This window comes from Fukomys damarensis, unplaced genomic scaffold, assembly GCF_012274545.1.
Source record: "Fukomys damarensis isolate Sample0158 unplaced genomic scaffold, DMR_v1.0_HiC HiC_scaffold_26, whole genome shotgun sequence".
Taxonomy (NCBI): Eukaryota; Metazoa; Chordata; class Mammalia; order Rodentia; family Bathyergidae; genus Fukomys; species Fukomys damarensis.
Genome location: NW_022900938.1, coordinates 32469930 through 32491718, shown reverse-complemented (window position 1 = coordinate 32491718; position 21789 = coordinate 32469930). Strand labels below are relative to the sequence as shown.

The 21789-nt window shown below is 33.7% G+C and overlaps 1 protein-coding gene across 8 annotated transcripts in view; it reads left to right on the top strand.

Moving 5' to 3' along the window:
• Slc4a10 (solute carrier family 4 member 10) overlaps window positions 1-21789 on the top strand; it is a 319554-nt gene that overhangs the window by 78194 nt on the left and 219571 nt on the right. Inside the window, exon 1 of one of the 8 annotated variants that reach the window (XM_033756297.1) lies at window positions 17533-17818. The exons of 5 other annotated variants lie outside the window; for them this stretch is intronic. In XM_033756297.1, coding sequence (XP_033612188.1) covers window positions 17738-17818 — 81 coding nt within the window. In that variant the 5' untranslated portion in view covers window positions 17533-17737. Of the gene's footprint in view, window positions 1-17532; window positions 17819-21789 lie in introns of those variants that run through there. 2 more of the 8 variants (XM_010606843.3, XM_010606842.3) reach the window with 2 other exon arrangements.

Here is a 21789-nt window from a genome sequence, read left to right as displayed (position 1 = left end):
AAAATAGTAGTACTGCCTATTTCTGTTTCTTCTCCACACAAAGGTAATGATTGTGGAGGTTACTGTCCCATGATACTGGATGTAGACTTGTCAGGATGATCCACATGATGAACCAATCTCTCTGGTAACTATCGAGCTCCATCATGTTCCTGCGAGAAAACACAAACATATCCTCAGCCCCATATTAAAATGGGGTCAGGTCCATACCACTGACCAGTTAAGGGATCTCTCCATTTTACCAAGGTATATGGAGAACCTTGTGGATGCCAGAATCTTTCTGCTGCTGAATGGCCATGCTTATCAATTTGTAAAAAATTTAAAATATACATAGCATGATTTAAATAATTTCTGGGTGAGGAGGGATATAACTCCCCCTTTTTTATTTTAAGAAGTTGCACTTTTAATGTGCCATGAGCACGTTCAACTATTCCCTGTCCTTGAGGATTATAGGGAATACCTGTAATATGCACAATATGCATTTGTTGGCAGAATAGTTTGAAGGCCTTATTAACATATCCAGAACCATTATCTGTTTTTATTTTTTGAGGTACTCCTAAAATGGAGAAACAATATATACAGTGAGCAATAACATGTTTAGTAGCTTCTCCTGTTTGAGCTGAAGCAAGAATAAATCCTGAAAATGTGTCAACAACAACATGTACATACCTTTGTTTTCCAAACTCCATTACATGAGTAACATCCATCTGCCATCGTTGATTAAGAAGCAAACCTTGAGGATTAATACCATAATGTGGAACAGACGAAAGTTGAGGACAAGTGGAGCACTGTTTAACAATTTGTCGAGCAGCTTCTCGAGGAATCTGAAATTGATATCTAAGAGTACGACTACTTTGGTGATGGAGTTGATGAGATTGATGAGCTAAATCAATTTTAGAAAGGGCAATCAATTTTGTGGAAGCACCAGCAAGATGATTTCCCAAAGACAATGGACCAGGTAAAACAGTATGTGCTCGAATATGTCCAATAAAACAAGGAAGAGAACGATTATGAATATAATTTTGTACTTGAATAAAAAGTTGTTGAATCTCTAAATTACTGGTATTAATACAGGCCATAATTTCTAAAGAAGTAAGGGCTTTAGCCAAATACTGATTATCAGTATATAGATTAAAAGAAACATGGGCAAATTCCTGAAAAACAAAAAGAATGGCACACAATTCAACTACTTGTGCCGAAGTGGCAGGTGTGGAAAAAACCTTTTCATGACCATCAATAACATAAACAGCTTTTCCATTACAGGATCCATCAGTGAAAATAACAATGGCATCAGGTATAGGTTTAAATGAAATAATTTTTGGAAAAATAAAAGATTGAAGATTTGCAAATTGTAACAATTTATTAGGTAGATAATGAAATTTAATTTGGCCTGAAAAATATGCAAATGCAATAGCCCAGGAATCACAATTCTGAAACAGCCAATCTAATTGTTTTCCTGTAAATGGAATTACAATAATGGAAGGTTCTATACCAAAATATTTCCGAGCATTACATCGGATTGATTGAACAAGTTGGGCAACAGCTTCATAATAAGGTTGTAAGTTTTTGGCAGGTGAAACAGATAAATGTAACCACAATAAAGGTCCATTTTGCCACAAAACAGCTGTAGGGGAATGTTTGGTTAGAAAAATAAAAGCTTCTAAGGGTTTTTGATAATCAAAATAAAATATCTGTTGATTAGAAATGGCTATTTCCACCTTTTGAAGAGCCAATCGTCCTTCATATGTGAGGGTCCTGAGGGAGGAAGGATCAGGATCCCCTTGCAAGATATCAAATAAAGGTTTTAATTCTCCGGTAGTTAATTTTAAATAGGGACGTATCCAATTTATATCTCCCAATAATTTTTGAAAATCATTCAAAGTTTTCAAATTATCTTTTCGAATCTGTAACTTTTGGGTAAATATTTTTCGAGGATATAGCTGATATCCCAAATATGAAAAAGGAGACTCCTGTTGAATTTTTTCAGGAGCAATAACTAACCCATAATCATTTAAAACCTTTTGTAAATAAACAAATACAGTAAGCAATAATGATTCATCTTCATTTGCTAAGAGAATGTCATCCATATAATGTATCATATAAACAGAAGGATAACTTTGTCTAATACAGGAAAGAGCCTGCGCTACAAACTTTTGACATAGGGTAGGGCTATTTGCCATACCTTGAGGCAAAACTCTCCATTGGTACCTTTGCATAGGTTCCTGGAAATTAATAGAAGGGACACTAAAAGCAAATCGTTTACAATCTGTAGGGGCTAGAGGTATAGTATAAAAACAATCCTTTAAATCAATAACTATTTTAAAAGTATTTCTAGGTATTGCAGAGGCAAGAGGAAGACCAGGTTGTAATGCTCCCATGATTTCCATAGTTTCATTAATCCTTCTTAAATCTTGCAATAAGCTCCATTTACCAGACTTTTTCTTTATAACAAAAATTGGTGAATTCCAAGGAGAGACAGACGGTTCAATGTGGCCTTTATCTAATTGTTCCTGCACTAACTGTTGGGCAGCTGTTAATTTCTCACTAGTTAAGGGCCATTGGTCAACCCAAACAGGTTTTTCATCTTTCCAGACTATTGGATCTGCATGGGGTGCAGGCATGTCAATGACCCCTAGGGAAAATATCCCAGGCCTTGTTTAGGAGGATGAGCTGACGGAGTCACAGGAAATTGAATTCCTTGACCTTCCTTTCCTAAACCAACATTAGGCAAGAATCCTTGATCAAACATTTGGTTAGAGACCTTTTGATTAAGGCTATATAAATAAACTCCCATTTGTTGCATGACATCCCTTCCCCATAGATTAACCGGGAGGCCAGGAATAACATATGGTTGAAAAGTCCCACAATGTCCTTCTAAATCACTCCGATTTAATATATCAGTACTTTGTTTAGGATTTCTACTTTAACCAATGCTTTGTAATTGAGAGACAGTCTCCTGCAAAGGCCATGTAGAAGGCCACTGGTCAGCAGTTATAACGGAGACATCAGCACCAGTATCTAATAACCCAGTAAAAGATTTTCCTTGAATTAACAGTTTTATCTCTGGCCTATTGGCTCAGTAGATTGTCATAAGGTCCCTCTCCTGCTAGCATCTCATAAGTTGCATTAAATTCTCCTTGCTGTCTATTTAGGTGGTTTTGGCCAATTGAATTATAAAATCTTTCGTTACTACTAGTCAAAACTTTTGCAGATCAAAATTAACAGATCTCTTGTAGAATTAGGGTTAAAGGAATGAAAGCTCTTCTTGACTCTAAAACTTTTTATAACAGACTTAAAACGAACAAGCGAACATAAATAAATCATTTTCACATACTTTCTCAACATACATATAGACAAGAGGAACATACAAAACCTTTCATGTTAAAAGTACAGCTCTTACTTATAGCGTTCCTAATATTTTTCTATCTCATTTACTATTAACCTTCTATAACAAACTTCAGCTTAAAATGTCCTTTTTCTGCTTTTAGATTATTACATCTTAAAATTTGACTAGCTGCCAATAGAATAGTATTAACCTAAAAGAGCAAGTTAAACTTATAATTGCAGTTTAATCATTTGCACAAGAAGTGTTACCAAAACTAGTTTTCACTAACAGCTGACTGTCGCAGAGCAGAAGTTTGAGCAACTCCTAGGCTGGAGCAAAAGAGGCCAAACAATGTAAGACAAAGACTTATGAAAACCAAACCGAAAGAAGAACCAGGGACTCTGTCGGGGAATCTCCTTAATCTCCTCTTCCGAAACCAGTACCAGAAGAACACTCTCGACCAGAGGGTCTTGAGGAGGGGAAAAAAATCAACCTCCCTCCCCATAAACAGAGAGACAAAGTTCCTTCCAGAAGGGCAAAGGACCTCTCCGGCCCCTGCTGCGGGGAGTCCACTAGCACATCTGCCTGGACCTCCCTCCCTGCCTCCAAATTGATCCGGATCACGAATTACCAATTCAGACATTAACAGGAAAAGAAAGACACTGAAGCAAAGAAAAGAAAACCAAGGACAAACTATTTCTACAAATTCTAATAAATTACACAATTGCTGGTGCCCTACTCTAGCACCACCGACACACAATAAATCTTTAAGCATATATACAAAAACCATGCAACTCTTGCCTGCTCCCATTTTTAATATTTACAAGAAAACTCACCGCTCCTCTTTTTGCCTTCCTTTTGAAGGTCTTCTTTTTTCTTTTTGTCAAGATCTCCTTTTATTCTTTATCCAGCGGTGTCCTTCACTGAATCCCTCGATACTCAGGTCCCTGTTCTTCAAGTCCCTGTTCTTCAGGTCCCTGTTCGGGCGCCACTTGTGGTGGTCCAGCCGTCACAACATGAACATGCCTGAGTCGGGGAGTGAGGATTGAGAAAGGAAAGAACACTCAAACCTGAGGGGAGACAAAGAGAAGTCTGATTTATTTCACAGAAAGAGCTCCTTTTATAGGTTCACAGCAACAGGAAGCTTTTAAGGGCACACAACAACAAAAAACACCAAGTAACTGTTTTTCAAAGACCGGATTTCCTGACTCTTACAGATAACATCAGATCTTCGGCTAATGAGTTTCCTGTTATGTCAGGGTCAAAGAGTCAAAACAAGCTTAACAGTTTCCTTGAAGAGTAGCAAATGTTGATGCCTTAATTATACAGGAAGAAGTTATTTTCGAAATGTCAAACTCCAGTGGGTCATGACTGGGCCCCAACAGTATGTCAGGTTCTTTCACCTTATTTGGGAAGTTTTTTGCCATTGCTTCTGTGAACATTTTTTTTTATGTCGTCTGCACTCTCTCCTGTTTCTTCCTTGACTCCTCCAGTCAGTCTTATGTTATTTTTCTTTGGATCATCTAGCAGCTTCTGGATTGATCTTTTGTGTTCCCTTACTATTTTTTATGAGATTTTTCTTTTCCTGGTCACTAATTGCAATCCTAACTTCTATATCTGAAATGCTGTCCTGGCATTGGCTTGTTCTGCTACATAAACTTTCAGTGGAGTTTTTAATCTCTTGGAAATCTGTTTGCAACTGTTTTATAGATTCCATTAGTTTACCATGTTGGGATTTCATCACGTTTCTCAGCTCCTCTGTTTTTTTAAAATCTGTGTCTTCTCTAGATTTATTAATCATGTCTTGTACTATGGGCACAATCTCTGCTGTTATCTGAGAAATTATTTCTGATTTCATTTTTTCCAGATCCTTTTTTGTTGTCAGTTCAGGGAGTCCAGTGGGTTGAGTATCAGAATGTTCTATCTCATGTCCCTTTAGGGTTGTCTTAGGTGATCTGGAAGTCTGGTTTTGACACTTATTTCCATGTCTTCTCATTTCAACAAATGCACCCTCCTGTGCCTTTGTTGAGGTAACTTTTTGCTCACCCAGTGGTCTTCAATTCTCAGCAGGCCACTGACCAGCCTTTAATCTGCTGCTCCCCAGTACACCAATTCCTGGTTTTAGAATGGTGGACTTCTGTATCCCTGAGCTGACCTGTTGTCTGGGAAGGCTTCTGGCTGGGGTCTGTGTACACTTGAGATAGTATGTAGGTGAACCTCTCACTGGGGCTGTTATGTAGCTGTTGTCTGGGGGAGCCTTTGGCTAGGGGATGTGTATCCCAGTTCCTATTGTCTGTGTAGGCTTCTGGCTAGGGTCTCCAGGCACATATCAGTGGTATTGGAGTGAGCCTTTGATTCTTGCTTGTGTAGTTCCTTTCCAGGTGAGCTCTTGGCTGTAGCCAATAGTATGGTGGGACTCTGGATGAAGCTTGCACATGTGTGCAGCTCTTTTCTAGGTAGGCCATGGTTTGGGCATTTATGCCTAAACCTTTGGGGTTGGGGCAGGGCCCTAGCTTGTACCCACTTGTCGCCACACCACTTTGGCCCACACCGCTGCTCCCAGGGATGAGCTCACACTTACTGATGGCATGGTGGATGATTTTTGATTGTTGACTTTGTATCCTGCTATGGTACCCAATTTCACTGTTAAATCTAGGAATCTTGGTGAAGTTTCTGGGGTTTTCTAGGTAGAGTATCATGTCAACTGAAAATAATAATAATTTAACTTCTTTCTTTATTATCCACATTCCTTTTATTTCTTCTTCTTGTCTGATCACTCTGTCTAATGTTTCCATAGCTATACTGAAGAGGAGTGGTGATAATGGGCATCTTGGTCTTGCTCCTTATGTCAAAGTGAAAGCTGTCAGTTTTTTACCATTTAGTATAATGTTGGCTATTGGTTTGTCATAGATGGCTTTTATCAGCTTGAGATAAAGACCATTTATTCCAGTTTTCTGTAGGGTTTTTATTATGAGTGAGTGTTAGACTCTGTGAAGTGCTTTTTCTGTATCTGTTGAGATGATCATGTAATTTTGTTCTTATTTCTGTTAATGTGGTGTATTACATTTATTGATTTGCATATGTTGAACTATCCTTTAATCCCTGTGATGAATCCAACTTGGTCACAATGTGTAACTTTTTGATGATTTGCTGCATTCTGTTTGCTGGTGTATTGTTCAGGAATTTTGCATCTATGTTCATTAAAGAGACTGGCCTGTAGTATTCTTTTTTTGGTTGGATCCATTTTTGATTTTGGTATCAGGATAATACTTGCTTCCAGGAATGACTTTGGAAGAATTGTTTCTCTTTCAATTTCATGAAAGAATTTCAGGAGTAGTGGCATTCTTCAAAGTACTTATAGAATTCAGCAGTGAGTCCTTTAAGACCTGGGCTTTTCTTTGTTGGTAGTTTTTTTTTTTTTATTACTCTTCAATTTTATTGACTGATATTGGATCATTTAGAATTTTTATATCTTCTTGATTGACCTTTGGTAATTCATATTTATCCAGAAATCTATCCATTTCATGTGAATTTTTCATCTAATTAGAGTACAGCATTTCTTTTTTTTTTTTTTGGTACCGGGGGTCAAACCTGGGACCTTGAGCTTTTAGAGGCAGGCAGTGAAACCACTGAGCTAAATCCCCAGCCCATAGCACAGCATTTCAAAGTGGGTGCTGATGATCTTTTTAATTTCTGCAGGCTCCATTGTGATTTTACCTTTTTCATTTCTGATTGCATGGATTTGGGTCTTTTCATTCATTAAGTTGCTAAGAGTTTTTCTATTTTATTTAATCTTTCAAAGAACCAGCTGTATGATTCATAAATTTTGGTATTGTTTTCTTAGTCTGAATTGCATTAATGTATGCTCTAATCTTTATTTTGCTCCCTTGTATGTCCTTGGGTTTTGACTTTTTCTTGTTTTTCTAGAAGCTAGAGATTCAACATTAAATTATTTATTTGAGCTAACTCTGTTTTTCCTCATGTGGGAATTCACCACTATAAACTTTCCTTGTAGGACTGCTTTTATTGTGTTACATAATTTTTGGTACGTTGTATTGGCATTATGGTTCAATTGTAGAAACTGTCTAACTTATTTTTTAATTTAATCTGTGACCCATTGATTGTTCAAAAGGGTATTATTTAATTTCCATGTTTTATATATTTTTTGTGATTTCTTTTGCCATTTATTTCCAGTTTAATTGCAGTATGATCTGATAATATGCATGAGATAATTTCAATTTCTTTGTATTTACTAAGTATATTATGTGAGCTAGTATGTGGTCTATTTTTGAGAAAGTCCCAGGTGCTGCTGAGAAGAATGTGTATTCTGCTTTTGTTGAGTGTAATACTATAACTATAGATATCTACTAAGTCCATTGGTTTAAAGGTTTGGTTAAGGGCTGATTTATTTTTGTTGATTTTTTTGTTTATTTGTGTTAGTAAAGTGTTCGATTTCCCTACTTTATATTTTTAATTCATCTAATCTTCAGTGAACATTATGTTGCTAGGTACTATTATCTCCAATTTATCGATAAAAAACTAAAATCCATAGAGGTTTTTGGTAACTTGCAAGATGTCTGTAAGATAAATAGCAGCACCAAAACAGAGCTAGGAACAAAGCAAGAGGCCTAAAGCTCCGAATTATTATTGAGAATAATGAGCTACTAAGTTTAGGTGGAGGATGAGATAAATAAAGGATGAGAGTAGTTAATGAGGCTGGAAAGTTCTGTCAGAGCCTAGTTCATCAAATACTAGATGAGGAAGTTCATATGGATTTTTTTTTTTTTTTTGGTACCAGGGATTGAACTTGGGTCCTTGCACTTGCAAGGCAGGCTACCAAACCGTTGAGCTAAATCCCTGCCCCCCCTTTTTTTGACATATGGAATTTTTGAGTAAGCAGTGACAGAGTAGTTTCAGATCGTTTGAAAGTAATATTTAAAAAATGGTTACTGGAGAAATCCCAATGCTTGGGAGGCTGAGGCAAGAGGATTGCCATGAGTTCTAGGCCAGCTTGAACTATATAGTGAGAACTTGGCTAAAAAGAAATGGTTACTGGATTTGGTAATTAGGTGGTGGTCATTAATTCAGTCCACATAAATTTAATTATTTTTCTGTGCTGGCAATGTGAGGAAAATGCTGCAATGTAGAGAATAAGGAGGATAGAAAAACAGTCATTGGATGTGGGAAGGGAAAAAAATCCAGTCATCTTCCATTATGTACTTTCTCCTCTCCCTTTACCTTCTCAAAGTTTAAAAGATCCATTGATTCTTTGCTCAGTAGTGGAGATGAAAGTAGTAATGTTTATAATTTATTGAACATATATATGCTTCACTTATATGTATTGCTTTATGTAGATTTTATTTAACTTTCAAAATAACTTTATGAAGTAGCTAACATTATAAACTGTGTTTTAGAAATGAGGAAACTGAGGCTAGAAATTTTAGCAATTTATTCATGCTTATTAATTGGTAAATCCAAGATTTATTTAATGTTTGTCTCACTTCAAAGCCATGGTAGTGCCAAAGTTGTAATATAGCCCTGAATTTTTTTAAAAATATGGCCTAGTCCACTAGATCTGGAGTATCTACATTGCATCTACATCGCTATTCTCAGATCTTAGAAACTCCTGCTCCTCATGTTTATACCTTTGATTAGTTCATACATTTATTTTACACAGCTGAGATTTTTCTTTTTTGTGACACTGCAACAAGTTAACCTTTCTTAGAATGTTGATAGCAGACATTTATTCAACAATTACTCCATGACAACCACAGCATTCCCAATTTCTCACTATTCAATCCTTGTAGTAACCCTTCTAGGGTCATCATTTTACATATAAGGAAACCAAGATAGATAGAGTACATACAGATCCCGAAATAAAACCCAGAATTTGAACTCAACATTCTGCCTCCATATCTTGTACTTTTAAATACAGACCAATGAGTCCTTTTGACAATAAAGGATGGGTTTGAGCTGTCTATCCTTTTCAGTGTTCTTTTTTTGCCACTAAAAATCATATTTACTTATGATCTGCGGCCTTGTCTACATTAGAATTTAAAAAGGACAAGCCTATCTTCAGTTTTCTAAAACTGTCACTTAAACACAATTTGAGTATAGTCATCATCCTTTATCTATGGTTTTGCGTTTTTGTGGCTTTAGTCACTCATGCTCAGCTGTGGCCTAAAAACATTGAATAGAATTTTTTTTTTGAATAAACAGAGAAACCACTACATTTTTATTAATTTTTACTTATTCTCCTTAGCAATCTTTTATTTAGAATTTTATTGTTTTGTTTTGCCTGGGTATATTTCCTGGGTCCATCATTATTACTGCTTTGTTTATAACACAAAAACAAGAAGGTTTTCTTTATACTAAATTTTGTTTTCCTTATTTTTATTTAATTATCCTTAATTTAAGCTTTTGTCTTAAAGTATGCCCAGTTTTCCTTTTTTAATTTTCATTTTAATTGACTAAAGTCATTATTTTACATAAGACTGTGTGTTAACCTAATCTTGTAATCCAGACAAATTTAAGCAAAATATATTTTTGTTTGAGAGTGTAAATAGATACAACCTTGCTGGAGATGAACTTGATAACCTATATCTAAAACCTTGAAAATGTTTGTATCACCCAATCACTGAAGCAAAGAACAACAACAAAAGAGAAAAAGAAAAAATAGTTTATATTTCTTGATTTGGTAAGTTTGCTTATTGGAGTTTATTCTTAGAAAGTAGAAGATAGGGCTGGAGATATAGCTCAGTGGTTCTGCTGCCTGTCTTGTAAGCCCAAGGTCCTGAGTTCAATCCCTGGTTTAAAAAAAAAAAGATAGAAGATATGTGAAAAATTACATGCACAAATAAACTACAAATAATCATTGTTATCCATAAAAATTATTAAGAATAGAGTACTGGTTAAATGAAGTTTGGAATCTCTATTTGATGGAATACCAGTTAATCATTAAATTGTTCTATCAGCTGATTAAAATTCCAACAGTATATTTCACAGAACTAGAAAAAATAATCCAAAAATTCATTTGGAACCAGAAGAGACCTAGAATAGCAAAAGCCATCCCAGGCAACAGACACATGGCAGCGGGTATAACAATTCCCAATCTGAACTGCACCTCAAAGCCACTGTGATAAAAACAGCATGATACTGGCAAAGAAACAGACCTGAGGATCAGTGGAACAGACTGGAAGACACAAAAACAATTCCGGATGTACTCAGCTACTTCATCTTTGGTAAAGGAGCTGACCATCCTTACTGGAGGAAAGATAGCCTCTCAATAAATGGTGTTGGAAAAACCGGTTTTCAACCTGCCAAAGATTAAAACTAGACCTTATCTTTCACCATGCACTGAACTAAAATCCAAGTGGATTAAAGATCTAAATACTGAAAAAAGAGACACTACATTTGCTGGAAGATAAGTTAGGCAGAACTCTTGAAGACATTGGCATAGGAAAAGACTTTATGAACAAACCCTCAGTAGCATGGGAACTAGCAGAAAGAATCAACAAGTGGGATCTCATCTTATTAAAAAGCTGCACTGCAAAAGAAACCATCAACAGAACTCAGAGACAACCTACAATGTGGGAAAAAATTTTTACCAGCTGCTCCTGAGAAAAATAACTATTATCTAGAATATATAAAGAACTCAAACAGTCCGCCCCCCCCCAAATATAAAGACCCATTTTAAAAAATGGGCATCTGAAATGAACAGACATTTCTCAGACAAAGAAGTAAAAGCCTCAATTAAATATATGAAAAAATGTTCCTCATCACTGGTCAATCGAGAGATGAAGATGAAAACAACACTGAGATAGATTCCACCTCACTGCATAAATAATGGCTGCTATCAAGAAATCAAACAATAAAAAATGTTGGTGGAGTTGTGCGGAGAAAGAAACACTTTTCCATTATTGGTGGGAGTGCAGACTCGTGCAACCACTATGGAAATCAATATGGAGGTACCTCAAAGAGCTGGGATTAGAGGTTGCATTTGACCCAGCCATCCCTCTGCTGGGTATCTTTCTAAAAGAATTAAAAGAATCATATCACAGTGATATATGTGCACCTATGTTTATAGCGGAACAATTTGTAATAGCCAAAACTTGGAAACAGCCCATTTGCCCATCAGTTGGAGACTGGATAAAGAAGACGTGGTTTTTCTATAAAATGGAATATTACTCAGCCATAAGAATGAGAAATTAGATTCATTCATAGGAAAATGGATACATATTGAGCATATACTCCTAAGTGAAATACATAAGTCACACATGTATAAATACCAAATATTTTTTATGGTCTAAAAAACTATAATGTTATATAAGATCCTAATAGTATAACTGACATTGTGAAATAGGAAAAAATGGGCTAAAGGTGTAGGGGAAATGGTAAAGGTAGGGGAAAGGAAATAAGGGAAAAGAAAATAAATGAGCAAATGAAAAAATGGAAATAAAGTATTTGTAAATAGCGAAGGGAGGAGGGGGGTGAAAGGAGGTAGGGGTAAGGGGAAAAAATGAGAACCAAGACCTGTCATATAAAGGTACAAGATCCCAGTAATGAATGCAACTGTACTGTATACTAAAATGTACCAATAAACTCAATGAGAAAAAAAATAAATTGTTCTATTGTACAAAGTATAATTAACTGACTGAGAAAATGTTTGTAATACTTGATACAGGTGAATAGTTAGTATAATTTTAAGTGCACCTTAATTATAATGCTAAAAGTAAGATATCAGTGGTCACTCTGTGTAATTAAATTTTATTTGATTTCTCCTGTTCATAATCATCTTCTCATTTTCTCCTGTCTGAGTAGTAAAGTACTTTCATAATTAGTATGGAAAGTCAAATTCAGAATAAGTATTATCCAGGAAATTGTTACATAATTTACACGTGATAAAATTTCATTAAGAAAACTAGAATGATGAAATTATAAAAAATAGGATCTGTTAAAAATTTAAGTAAAAAATAACATGACATTATTGCATCTTGATGTTAGTGTATTGAAAAAATAATCTCTTTATTTATTCAGACAGGTAAAATTTGTTTTTCAAGTAGGTATACATGCTCTGTCTGTACTGATCCATTGTGTTGTGGCATCCATGACATTTACCCCATGAGGCAGTGATTATTATAGTAATCAGGTTTTTAATAACAAAGATTCATCTCCTAACCATCTAATAGGTGTTCTTCCTTTATGTTTTTATAAAGTAAATATACTTGGTAACGTACACCCCCAGTTCAACCATATTCCTGTACAAGTGAAAGTAAAGTGCTTTCTCTTGTCCGATTTGTGAAATGACTTATTTTATTTTTTAAATTTTAGTTTATTAGTACATTTGTGTAGTACACATGATGTTCACATTCCTTTTCCAAAGTTGGTACATATACATAACACATCTTAATTCCTTTTTCCATCCCCTTTCCCATTCTCCCTCCCCCTTCTCCCATCCCTTGATCCGTTTCCTTTCCTCTTTTTTGGTACATGTTTATACTACATGATGTGTACATTCCTTATGTGGAGTTGTTACATGTACGTAATACATACCGATTCCTTTTTTTTTCATCGCTTATCCTTTCCATCTCTCTCCTCCCCTCCATCTCTTGATCCATTTCCCTTTTACAATGATCTATCTCTCTATTCCTCACTATCTATCTTTTATTTTGCTCTTTATTTCTACTCTAAGATTCTCATATAAGAGAACCAACAGATGAAACCACTATGACTAGTTAGACAAATAATAACACAAGATTGTACCATACAAATTTTTTCACTTTAAAAAAATGTAACACTAAAATTAACTTGAGAACAAATTTGACAAAAATGGCCTTACTTGCCTTTGCCTGATATAAATAAATAAAGAAAGTAATATTAAATAATCACACACATAGTAAATACTATCTAAGGTACATAAAAATAGTTTTAAAATCTAGAACATCTAGAATAAATAGATTTGAATATTTTCATGAACGTGAAACAAAAGTGTAAGTAAAAATTTTATAAAACTGAAATTTAAAGCCTGATTTTAGATGGAAAGATGAAACACATAAGAAAGGTTTTTAAAAAGTATGACAACACTTCTCAGAAACAAGTTCTTATAGAAAAACAAAATCTTTAGATATATATTTATAAGATGAATCACTGGGGTCATATTTAGAATTCAATATTTCATCTAAGTTCTTATAGAAAAACAAAGTCTTTAGGTATATATTTATAAGATGAATCACTGGGGTCATATTTATAATTCAGTATTTCATCTATTTTGTCAATGTAGGTAGATTTTATGTCAAGGAATTTGTACTCCATAAATATATTGAGACCTTGTTTTCATTTTGTGTTTTATTATAATACATATTTTCTTTTGTTATTAATATATTTTATTCATAATATTCTTTGATTATTTGGCATTAATTTTTGGCATACCACAAGACAGACAGCCTTTCCTGTTTTTCTCTTCTGAATAATATAGTCCCAAATATCTTTGTGCATGAATTTTAATCTGCACTACTGCCTTAAGACAAAATTTCCAAACTGAAACTGAGGCAAATGATTGAATGTTTTTTAAAGTCTTAATAGATTTTGCTAACTTACTTTGAGAAATTGCATTAATTCACACATTTTAAAGCACATAAAAATAATTAATTAAGTATTATTTGGTACCGGGGATCGAACTCAGAACCTTATGTTTGTGAGGCAGGCAGAGGGAGGCACCACTGAGCTAAATTCTTGGCCCAATTCACTTATTTTTAGAGGTATTCTCTGAAGTAATTCATTTTTAAGTAAAAGTTACAAGTAAATGCTTTATGATGGAAACAAACTTTTGTATAGAAAACTTGGGATTCTTATGAATTTTTGAAGCAATTACTTTTCTTAACCTAGCAAAAATATAGAAAGAAACAATATTAAAATGAATGAAGATAAAGATTTTCACAAAAAGTGTAATTATGAGACAATGATTAAATTCATAAAAACTTTGACATTAGGAGACAGGAATTGGGAATCTTGGCTTTGACTGTGCTAGTAACTGGCTTTGAGAAACTCATTTAACTTCTCTAGTTTTTAGATATTTGTGTGTAAAATAAAAGTATTGGATGAGATGGTTGCTGAGAAATGCAAATCAAGAGTTAAACATATAGTTATTAATCTCTTTTCTTTATAAGATGCCTATCCTTGACTATTTGGGATGTTCTGATGTTCAGGAAATCAATAAATAAAGTCATTTTTGAATTGTGGCTGTAGAACATCCCTCTTTTCTTTATGAATGTACCTTAGTGACACTACTATGGCTGGAATATTGTATGAATAAAGGCACCCTGCCAAGGTCTGAATGATCTCAAAGGTTATGTTTTGAAAACCCAATAACTAATATGATAGTGAATCTCAAATATGATAGTGTATCACCTATATGATGGTTCTACCCTCTATAATGGGAAAGTACCCTTACAAAAGAGGCCCCAGTGAGTTGTCTTATACTGCCATGTGAAGTTATAGTAAGAAGAAAACCCTTACTAGACACTGAATCTGATGATCCCATGATCTTGGACCTTTAAGACTCCTGAGCTGTGAGAAATAAATTTAGTTGTTCACAAGGCACCTACTCTTCTGGAATTTTATTATATCTACCTGAAATGACTAAGAGACATCCTTTTGGCTTTCTCTTCATTTGTGCTTAAGGATTGCTCTGCAAAGTTTTGGCTACTCATCATCCCTTTTATGAAACATTTGTTCGACTTCTTAGGTAATGCTCCTTACTATGCTGAGCATACCTTAATAACATTCCAGTTGTAACATTTTATGAATAAATTCTTTTTTAAGAGCAATATTTATCTACAATTGCTTATAGTTTTAATCAGCTAATTATCTTAATTTACTATTGTGTGTCTAGTGATGAATTATCAATAAGAAATTTATGGTTAAAAGATCAACAGCATCTATGCACTTGGGTTTGTTATTTTTATTGCAAATATCAAATGTGTTGGGAAGAAAACACTCCGAAAAGCCAAATTATGTTTACTAACTAGTATCATTAAGGGAATTATTAAAAGCAAAATTTATATTCATGCTTTATCAATATATATATATAAGGAATTTAATTTTATTATTTCATGCTTATTCATTTAATAACTTTGCTCACAATATGTGCATTAGAGGGCATATAGAGAAGGAATGCAGACCAAAAAAAAAAGAAAAAAATATATAAAATGAACGAATATTGACTAAATGTTCCCTCTCAAGACTTTACAAATTGTTTCTAAAAATGAAACATAAGCACATGAAATTGATAAATTAAAAAACCTTAAACCATTATGACTGACTTGCATATGATGAATCATATCATAAAATGAGATCTAAATTGATACAGGAAATTAGAAATAAACCTTGACATTTCTTTTTCTCTTATTTCTGACATAAATTCCCCAAATCTGTCCCTGTTCATTAAGATAAGTATTTGGAATCTATTCATTTCTCCATGCCTTTTGCAACCTCTTTGATTCAGGCTTTCATCATTTCCTGACAAAAACTGTGTATGGTCCTCCTAACTTGTCTATCTTCCCATGATAAGTCCATGGCTTCTCTTCTCTCTCCTCTGTTCATAAACTTTACAGTCTAACCATGTTCAGTATTTACCATTGCTAGAATGTGATTTGCTCAGGATCTTCTCCACTTTTACAGGGAGATTCTTTTATTCTGTAGTCTAGGGTAGGATGTCTGCTATAGCTGTCTTATTCTTCTATCATAATAAAACAAACTCATTTGTCTCCTTTATGGAAGGAAAGTTTGGTTGTTTGTTAAGGAGTCTCTGGCACCTGTACAGTATGTAAACAGGTTGAAGGTTTGATAATTCTTAAAGGAAAGAATGAATACAGAGAGATGATGTAGCTTAGCTTAGGAAGGACTTACTTAGAAGATAGGTCTTGAAAGATGAGTACCTATTTTGATTACAATATGAAGGTAAATATTGTATAGCTGCACTATGTCTCATTGTCATTTTTTGTCTGGATGTGTCAGGTATGCATTCAGCCAAAATACCAAGTCCTATGTATCTATGTCTACACATGCAATTAGAGGCAGTAATTTCTCAAAAAAGATAGTGTTCAGGTTACTAAAGAAACATAATTTCTTAAGACTCATTATTACTGACCTGCATGATAATAGATATTATGTTCATCAAATGTGAATGGGAGAAGGGACATTATAATGATTTATTTTTGTTTACTTTTAGCTCAAATATTTCTTGCACAGTACTTCAGCTATCATGAAAATTCAATTAGTTTATTTCACAGGCATATAAATAAAGTATTCAGAATATTACTAATTCAGGCTCTACCTAAATGTGGGAGCTGTTTTACGGTAAAATTAGGGTACTTTGTGTCCTAATTTTGGATTAGTTAATTAATTGACAATAATTTAGTTTATTTTTGGCTTTATTGTTAAAACACATGGTAAATAGAAAGTCTTTCCAATTATAATTTTAGAGAATGTTAGTTCTTTAATTCAGACTATGGCACTAATCTTAAAAAGTTTTCTGATTCTGCTGTGTTTTCTAAAAAGAAATCATATCTAGAACCTTGATGGATAGAGTACAACACTAATAACTTTTGCAGAGGTTTCATTTATAGATATAATAATTCAGTCTTGGAATTTGATAATAGCATATTGTATTTTTCATTGTAAACTTCAGAAGAATCTTTAAATAAAAATATAAAAGATAGTTTTATTTGGAGCATGTAGGCCTGATGAATATGAAATAAAAATAAGATTTCTAAAAATTAAAAAGTGAATAAATATTTACCAATTTACTGATATATGTTATTATCAAAGATTGGCAGAATAAATATTCTTCATTTTTAGGTACTTCTAATTTTGATGCATTGGATGAGTAATGATACACATGGTTTGGAGGAAAGAGTCTTTTAAAAGGGATTTTAATTTTGCTTGTTAAATCATTATACTAAAGCTTAGTCATGTATTGAGAAAGCTTTCTAATAGTTGAGAATTAATATTTTAATATGGTATTCACATCAGGCTTATTGTATACTTAATTAAAGAGCATTGCTTATTTTAAAAGTATTGATTAAAAAAGTCTTCTTGGCAAGTGAAATCTGAATAGTGGAGGAAGAAGGTAACATGAAGGATGTGGCTGATGCTGTTTGCATGATGCAGAATTGCTTTAAGCAGTAATCTTACTGTTTTCAGACAGCACTCACAGCATCAGCAAACACAACTGTCAGCCTCTGCTAGCAAGGGTGTTTGTAACTGCACAGAGAGATGATAAACAGTACACGAGACCTGATATCTTGATGGCTTAAACAGATACCGATGGACAATTCTGCTGTTTGATAATTTCTTCACTAGCCTTAAGATGCTGAGAGACAGAGATGGCTGTGCTTATCTTTTGTAAGACAGAAAATGCAATCTTTAGGGGTTTCTGGAAATAGAAGGGTCATGCAGTCTGGATCGTGTGAGCCTTTTCGATCTCTGAGTCATCAGGTATGACCTTGTGAATTCTGATACTATTAGAATGTAGGTTATTTGCTTTTTCTTGTTTTCAAAAATTTATAATATATTAATCAATGTAATTGTTTATTACCAGATTTTCCTTTGGATATTTGAAAAAGTAATACTTGTAGTTATGTCCAGCAGCTAAGTTATATGAATTTTAGAAATATTGGTGTGTGTGGGGTTTGTGTTTACTTTGGTTGTTTTTGGAAATGAGGAGTAAAGGACAAAATTCTTTGTATGATTAAAATCAAGGTTTAGTGCTCTTCAGATTTTTCCAGATTAAGCCTGATTTGTCAAACTGCATCTTTTGCTTCAAATGATAAAATAACATAAATGGATTAAACTGATAGGAATATATTATTACAGCTGTGTACAGATAGTGATATAAATTTTTTTATCTGGAATTTCTTAAGCATAAAAATTGGTGCTATTATCATCACAGTGCTCCACACAGTAAAAAAAAAAAGTTTAAGTAAAATCAGTTTATTAACATGTGAGATACAAGCTAATTTCCTGAAACTTGTATTGTAATATCTGAAGTGTTTTAAAAGACACTGGCTTTAATAATTTCTCAGATCTATTGATGTAGTGATGTTTTTGGTGCTTTCAGGATCTATCTATGTTAAACTATTACTTACAGCTGAAGGCAGACTGTAAAACTGGGTTTTACAAAGAATGCTTGTAATTAAACTTGTCGAGGATTTTTTTTTTTCTTTTTGGTGCAGAGAGATTCACAATTAGTTTCATTTTCAAACGGAAAAGGCTTGATTTCATTAAACATGTTAATTATAAAGAGATAGAGAATCCTCACAGAAAAGGAGTTGTATATCTGTTTTATCTTGAAACTGCGCTATTTTAAACTGTTTTTACCAATCAAGTTATAATACATTTAGCTTTGGTTTGTTATAGCCTATCCTCAGAATTATGTTCTTGAGTAAGAAACTACCTGTGACTGACATTCGGATTTTGAAAAAAACCTATATTTTATTTATCTTTTTATATCATATCTTTCTTCCTCAGCGTTAGAGAACTCATCAGATATGTCCCAATAAATGATTAAGAGATGATAAAAAATGTTTCAGAATTTCTCGGTATAAAGAGGATGTTGCTTTCATGATTCTGTAGCATGATTTTTAGTTAATGCCTCATCAGAGTGAAATGATATATATTAAAAATGAACATATTTAACAAAGTCTGAAACAGTGAATTGATTCAGCTAAAGGATAAATTTTTCCTTTTTAATTAAAAATACATTGAAAAAATTCTACCTACTGATATTGGTTATAATTTATATGTTAGCCAGGCTACTTAACCAGCTTATATTCTTATTAGCAGGGAAGACTGCCACATTCTTAAGCTTGATTAATTTTGAAATGATTTGAATATACCTTTTAGTTGCTACAAAACCTGTGTAATCTGTTAGAATTTATTTCCAGTATTTGCATGTATTAGTCACTATGAGTACATTCTGTTTCTTGGCATTGCTTCGGGATTCCTCTAGGCACTGGTTTCACAGCATTCTGCTGTTTTTCACTCTGTGTATGACCTTTCAGAAGAACCAAACCATAAAGATTTTTGGTTATTTCCTTTAGTGACATTTAAATGAGGATATCTCAATAATTTTCAAGATAAAAAAATTACTGTTTTAAAATTGCATTTCTTTTACAAATCATTTCTTTTACAAAATTTCTCTCTGTTGCTATGCCAAATTAGATCACATTATAAAGACTGGTCAGACTGTAGCAGACATTTGAATGTAATGTTAAACTTTCTTCCTGTGCAAGATGATCTTTACCTTTCAAATGGTGAAACTTATTGTAAACCTGCCTGGTAGGATTGGTCATTTTTTTTCCCCCTAAAAGGTTGCCTTTGTCTGTACACATCTCTATTTCATAATACATCATAAATTTCTAAAGATAAAGGACTGGGTAATTTTCAAATTCAGTGAACATTAGGAGAAAGCTGATTCTTTTCATGATAATATATTTGATATTTTAAGAAGTAACAGAAAAGTCATTTCCTGCTTTCAAGGAGATTATTAGAAAATATGTAAAATAAATTCTGCCTACATTTTGAATTGACCTTCACAGGTAGTATGTGACAATCAATTTTAACTTAATCTGTAATTGTTGAATCCCAGGATGGTGTATATATAACTCTTTATTTCCAATGTTAATTTCTTGGTATCAGAGAAATAAAAAGGTGGGTTAAACTCTATAATCACAAATTATATAAATGTATTAATATATAATCATATTAAATTCTTCTAGAATGCATAATTTGTTTTGCCAGGATATTATAAACTGTGAGTCAATAAAATAACTTTGTGTTTTCTATGAGCCACTGCTATTGGTTTATTTTGAGAGGGAAGGTGGACCTCTCCCATTGGCAAGAGACCAAAGCAGGGGTGCCAAGAATCAGCTTAAGATAGAACTGTGACCAATCCACTCTAATTTCAGGCTTAAGTATGTGTATTTGTGTAAGTATGGATATTATAGAAGAGGGTTTTGACTTATAGAGATCAAATTTTGGAAACAAAGATTAGCAAGGTTAACTAGGTTATTTGGGGAGATTTATGAATAAAGTGGATCTGAAAGTATGTATCATATTGAAAATTTTGTGATTGATTATGTGGTGAAAAGTGCCAGGGAAATATGTCAATTTAGGCTCACAGAGAAGGGTTTGGAGAAACTAAAATGGAAGTAAGTCTTAGTTGCTGGCTAGTGGATAGCTAGGCATTACTCTGTTCTCTTGCATACTTCTGTGTAGCGAGTAGGTGGGTAGAACAGAGGCAAAACTCATGCTTCCCCAGAATCCCAAATTAGGGATTTTGCTCAAAATGTCTCCAAAATGCTCGTTTTCTTGTATTAGAGAAAGAGAGTCGATTTGCAAATTCTCCAGTGGGTAGCAGCTGGCTGCAGTAAGAGGCTGTATGAGGTGGGAGTTAAGTATTCAGACTGCCATATTCTCTGGGTTTAAACTTTATACTGTGTACAAGCTGTGCGACCTTGGGTCTTTTTCCTCATTTGTAACATGTAAATGGTAATAGTACCCTCTTTGAAGAGTTGTGAATATTAAATGAGTTAATGTATATAGAACATTTTTAATAGTATGTAGCATGTTAAAAGCACATTATTGTCAACATTATTGACAAACCTTATACATTTTGAGAGGCAGGGTAGACTGTTGGCAGACCTTTGTAACTAATCATGCATACTTTTTTCCCCCTTCCCCTTACTTACTTATCTAACACAAAATTTGGCTTAAAGCATTTGCTGCAGTAAAATAGAGATGGTAATAAAAATGTAAAGAACAACATAGTACATCTGATTGAATTCTAACATTTACTAACAATAAGAACTGTGAATTGATAAATCAGATCTATTTACTGGGTAGATTTGAACTCTATAGTATTCCTCCCTTATCTACAGTCTGAAACCAATAAATGGAAAATTCCAGAAATAAAAAATTCATAAGTATTAAATAACTTTTATTATATTACATTGTTATAATTTATTTTGTTATTGCTGTTAATCTCTTATGTACATAACTATAAAATTAATTTAATATTAAGTATGGATATACTTAAAGACATAGCATATATAGGAATTGGTACAAGCCACAATTTCAGGCATCCACTGGGGGCCTTGGAACATATTCACCATGGTAAGGGTGACTGGTCTATTAGATTCCATGTGTGTACATCCTTTGCTTTCCTATATTATGCCAACTTCTGTACTTCATTAATGACAAAAAGATTACTATGCCTTTGGGTAAATTTAGCAACAATTTCAGTTGGCTACAGTTTGAGATTAAAATTATAGGGTATAGGGGGTGAAGGGAGGGTAGGGGTAAGGGGAAAAATGAGAATCAAGACTTGCTATGTAGAGGTACAAGATCCCAACAATGAATGTAACTGTACTGTATTCCTAAAATGTACCAATAAACTCAAAACTCAA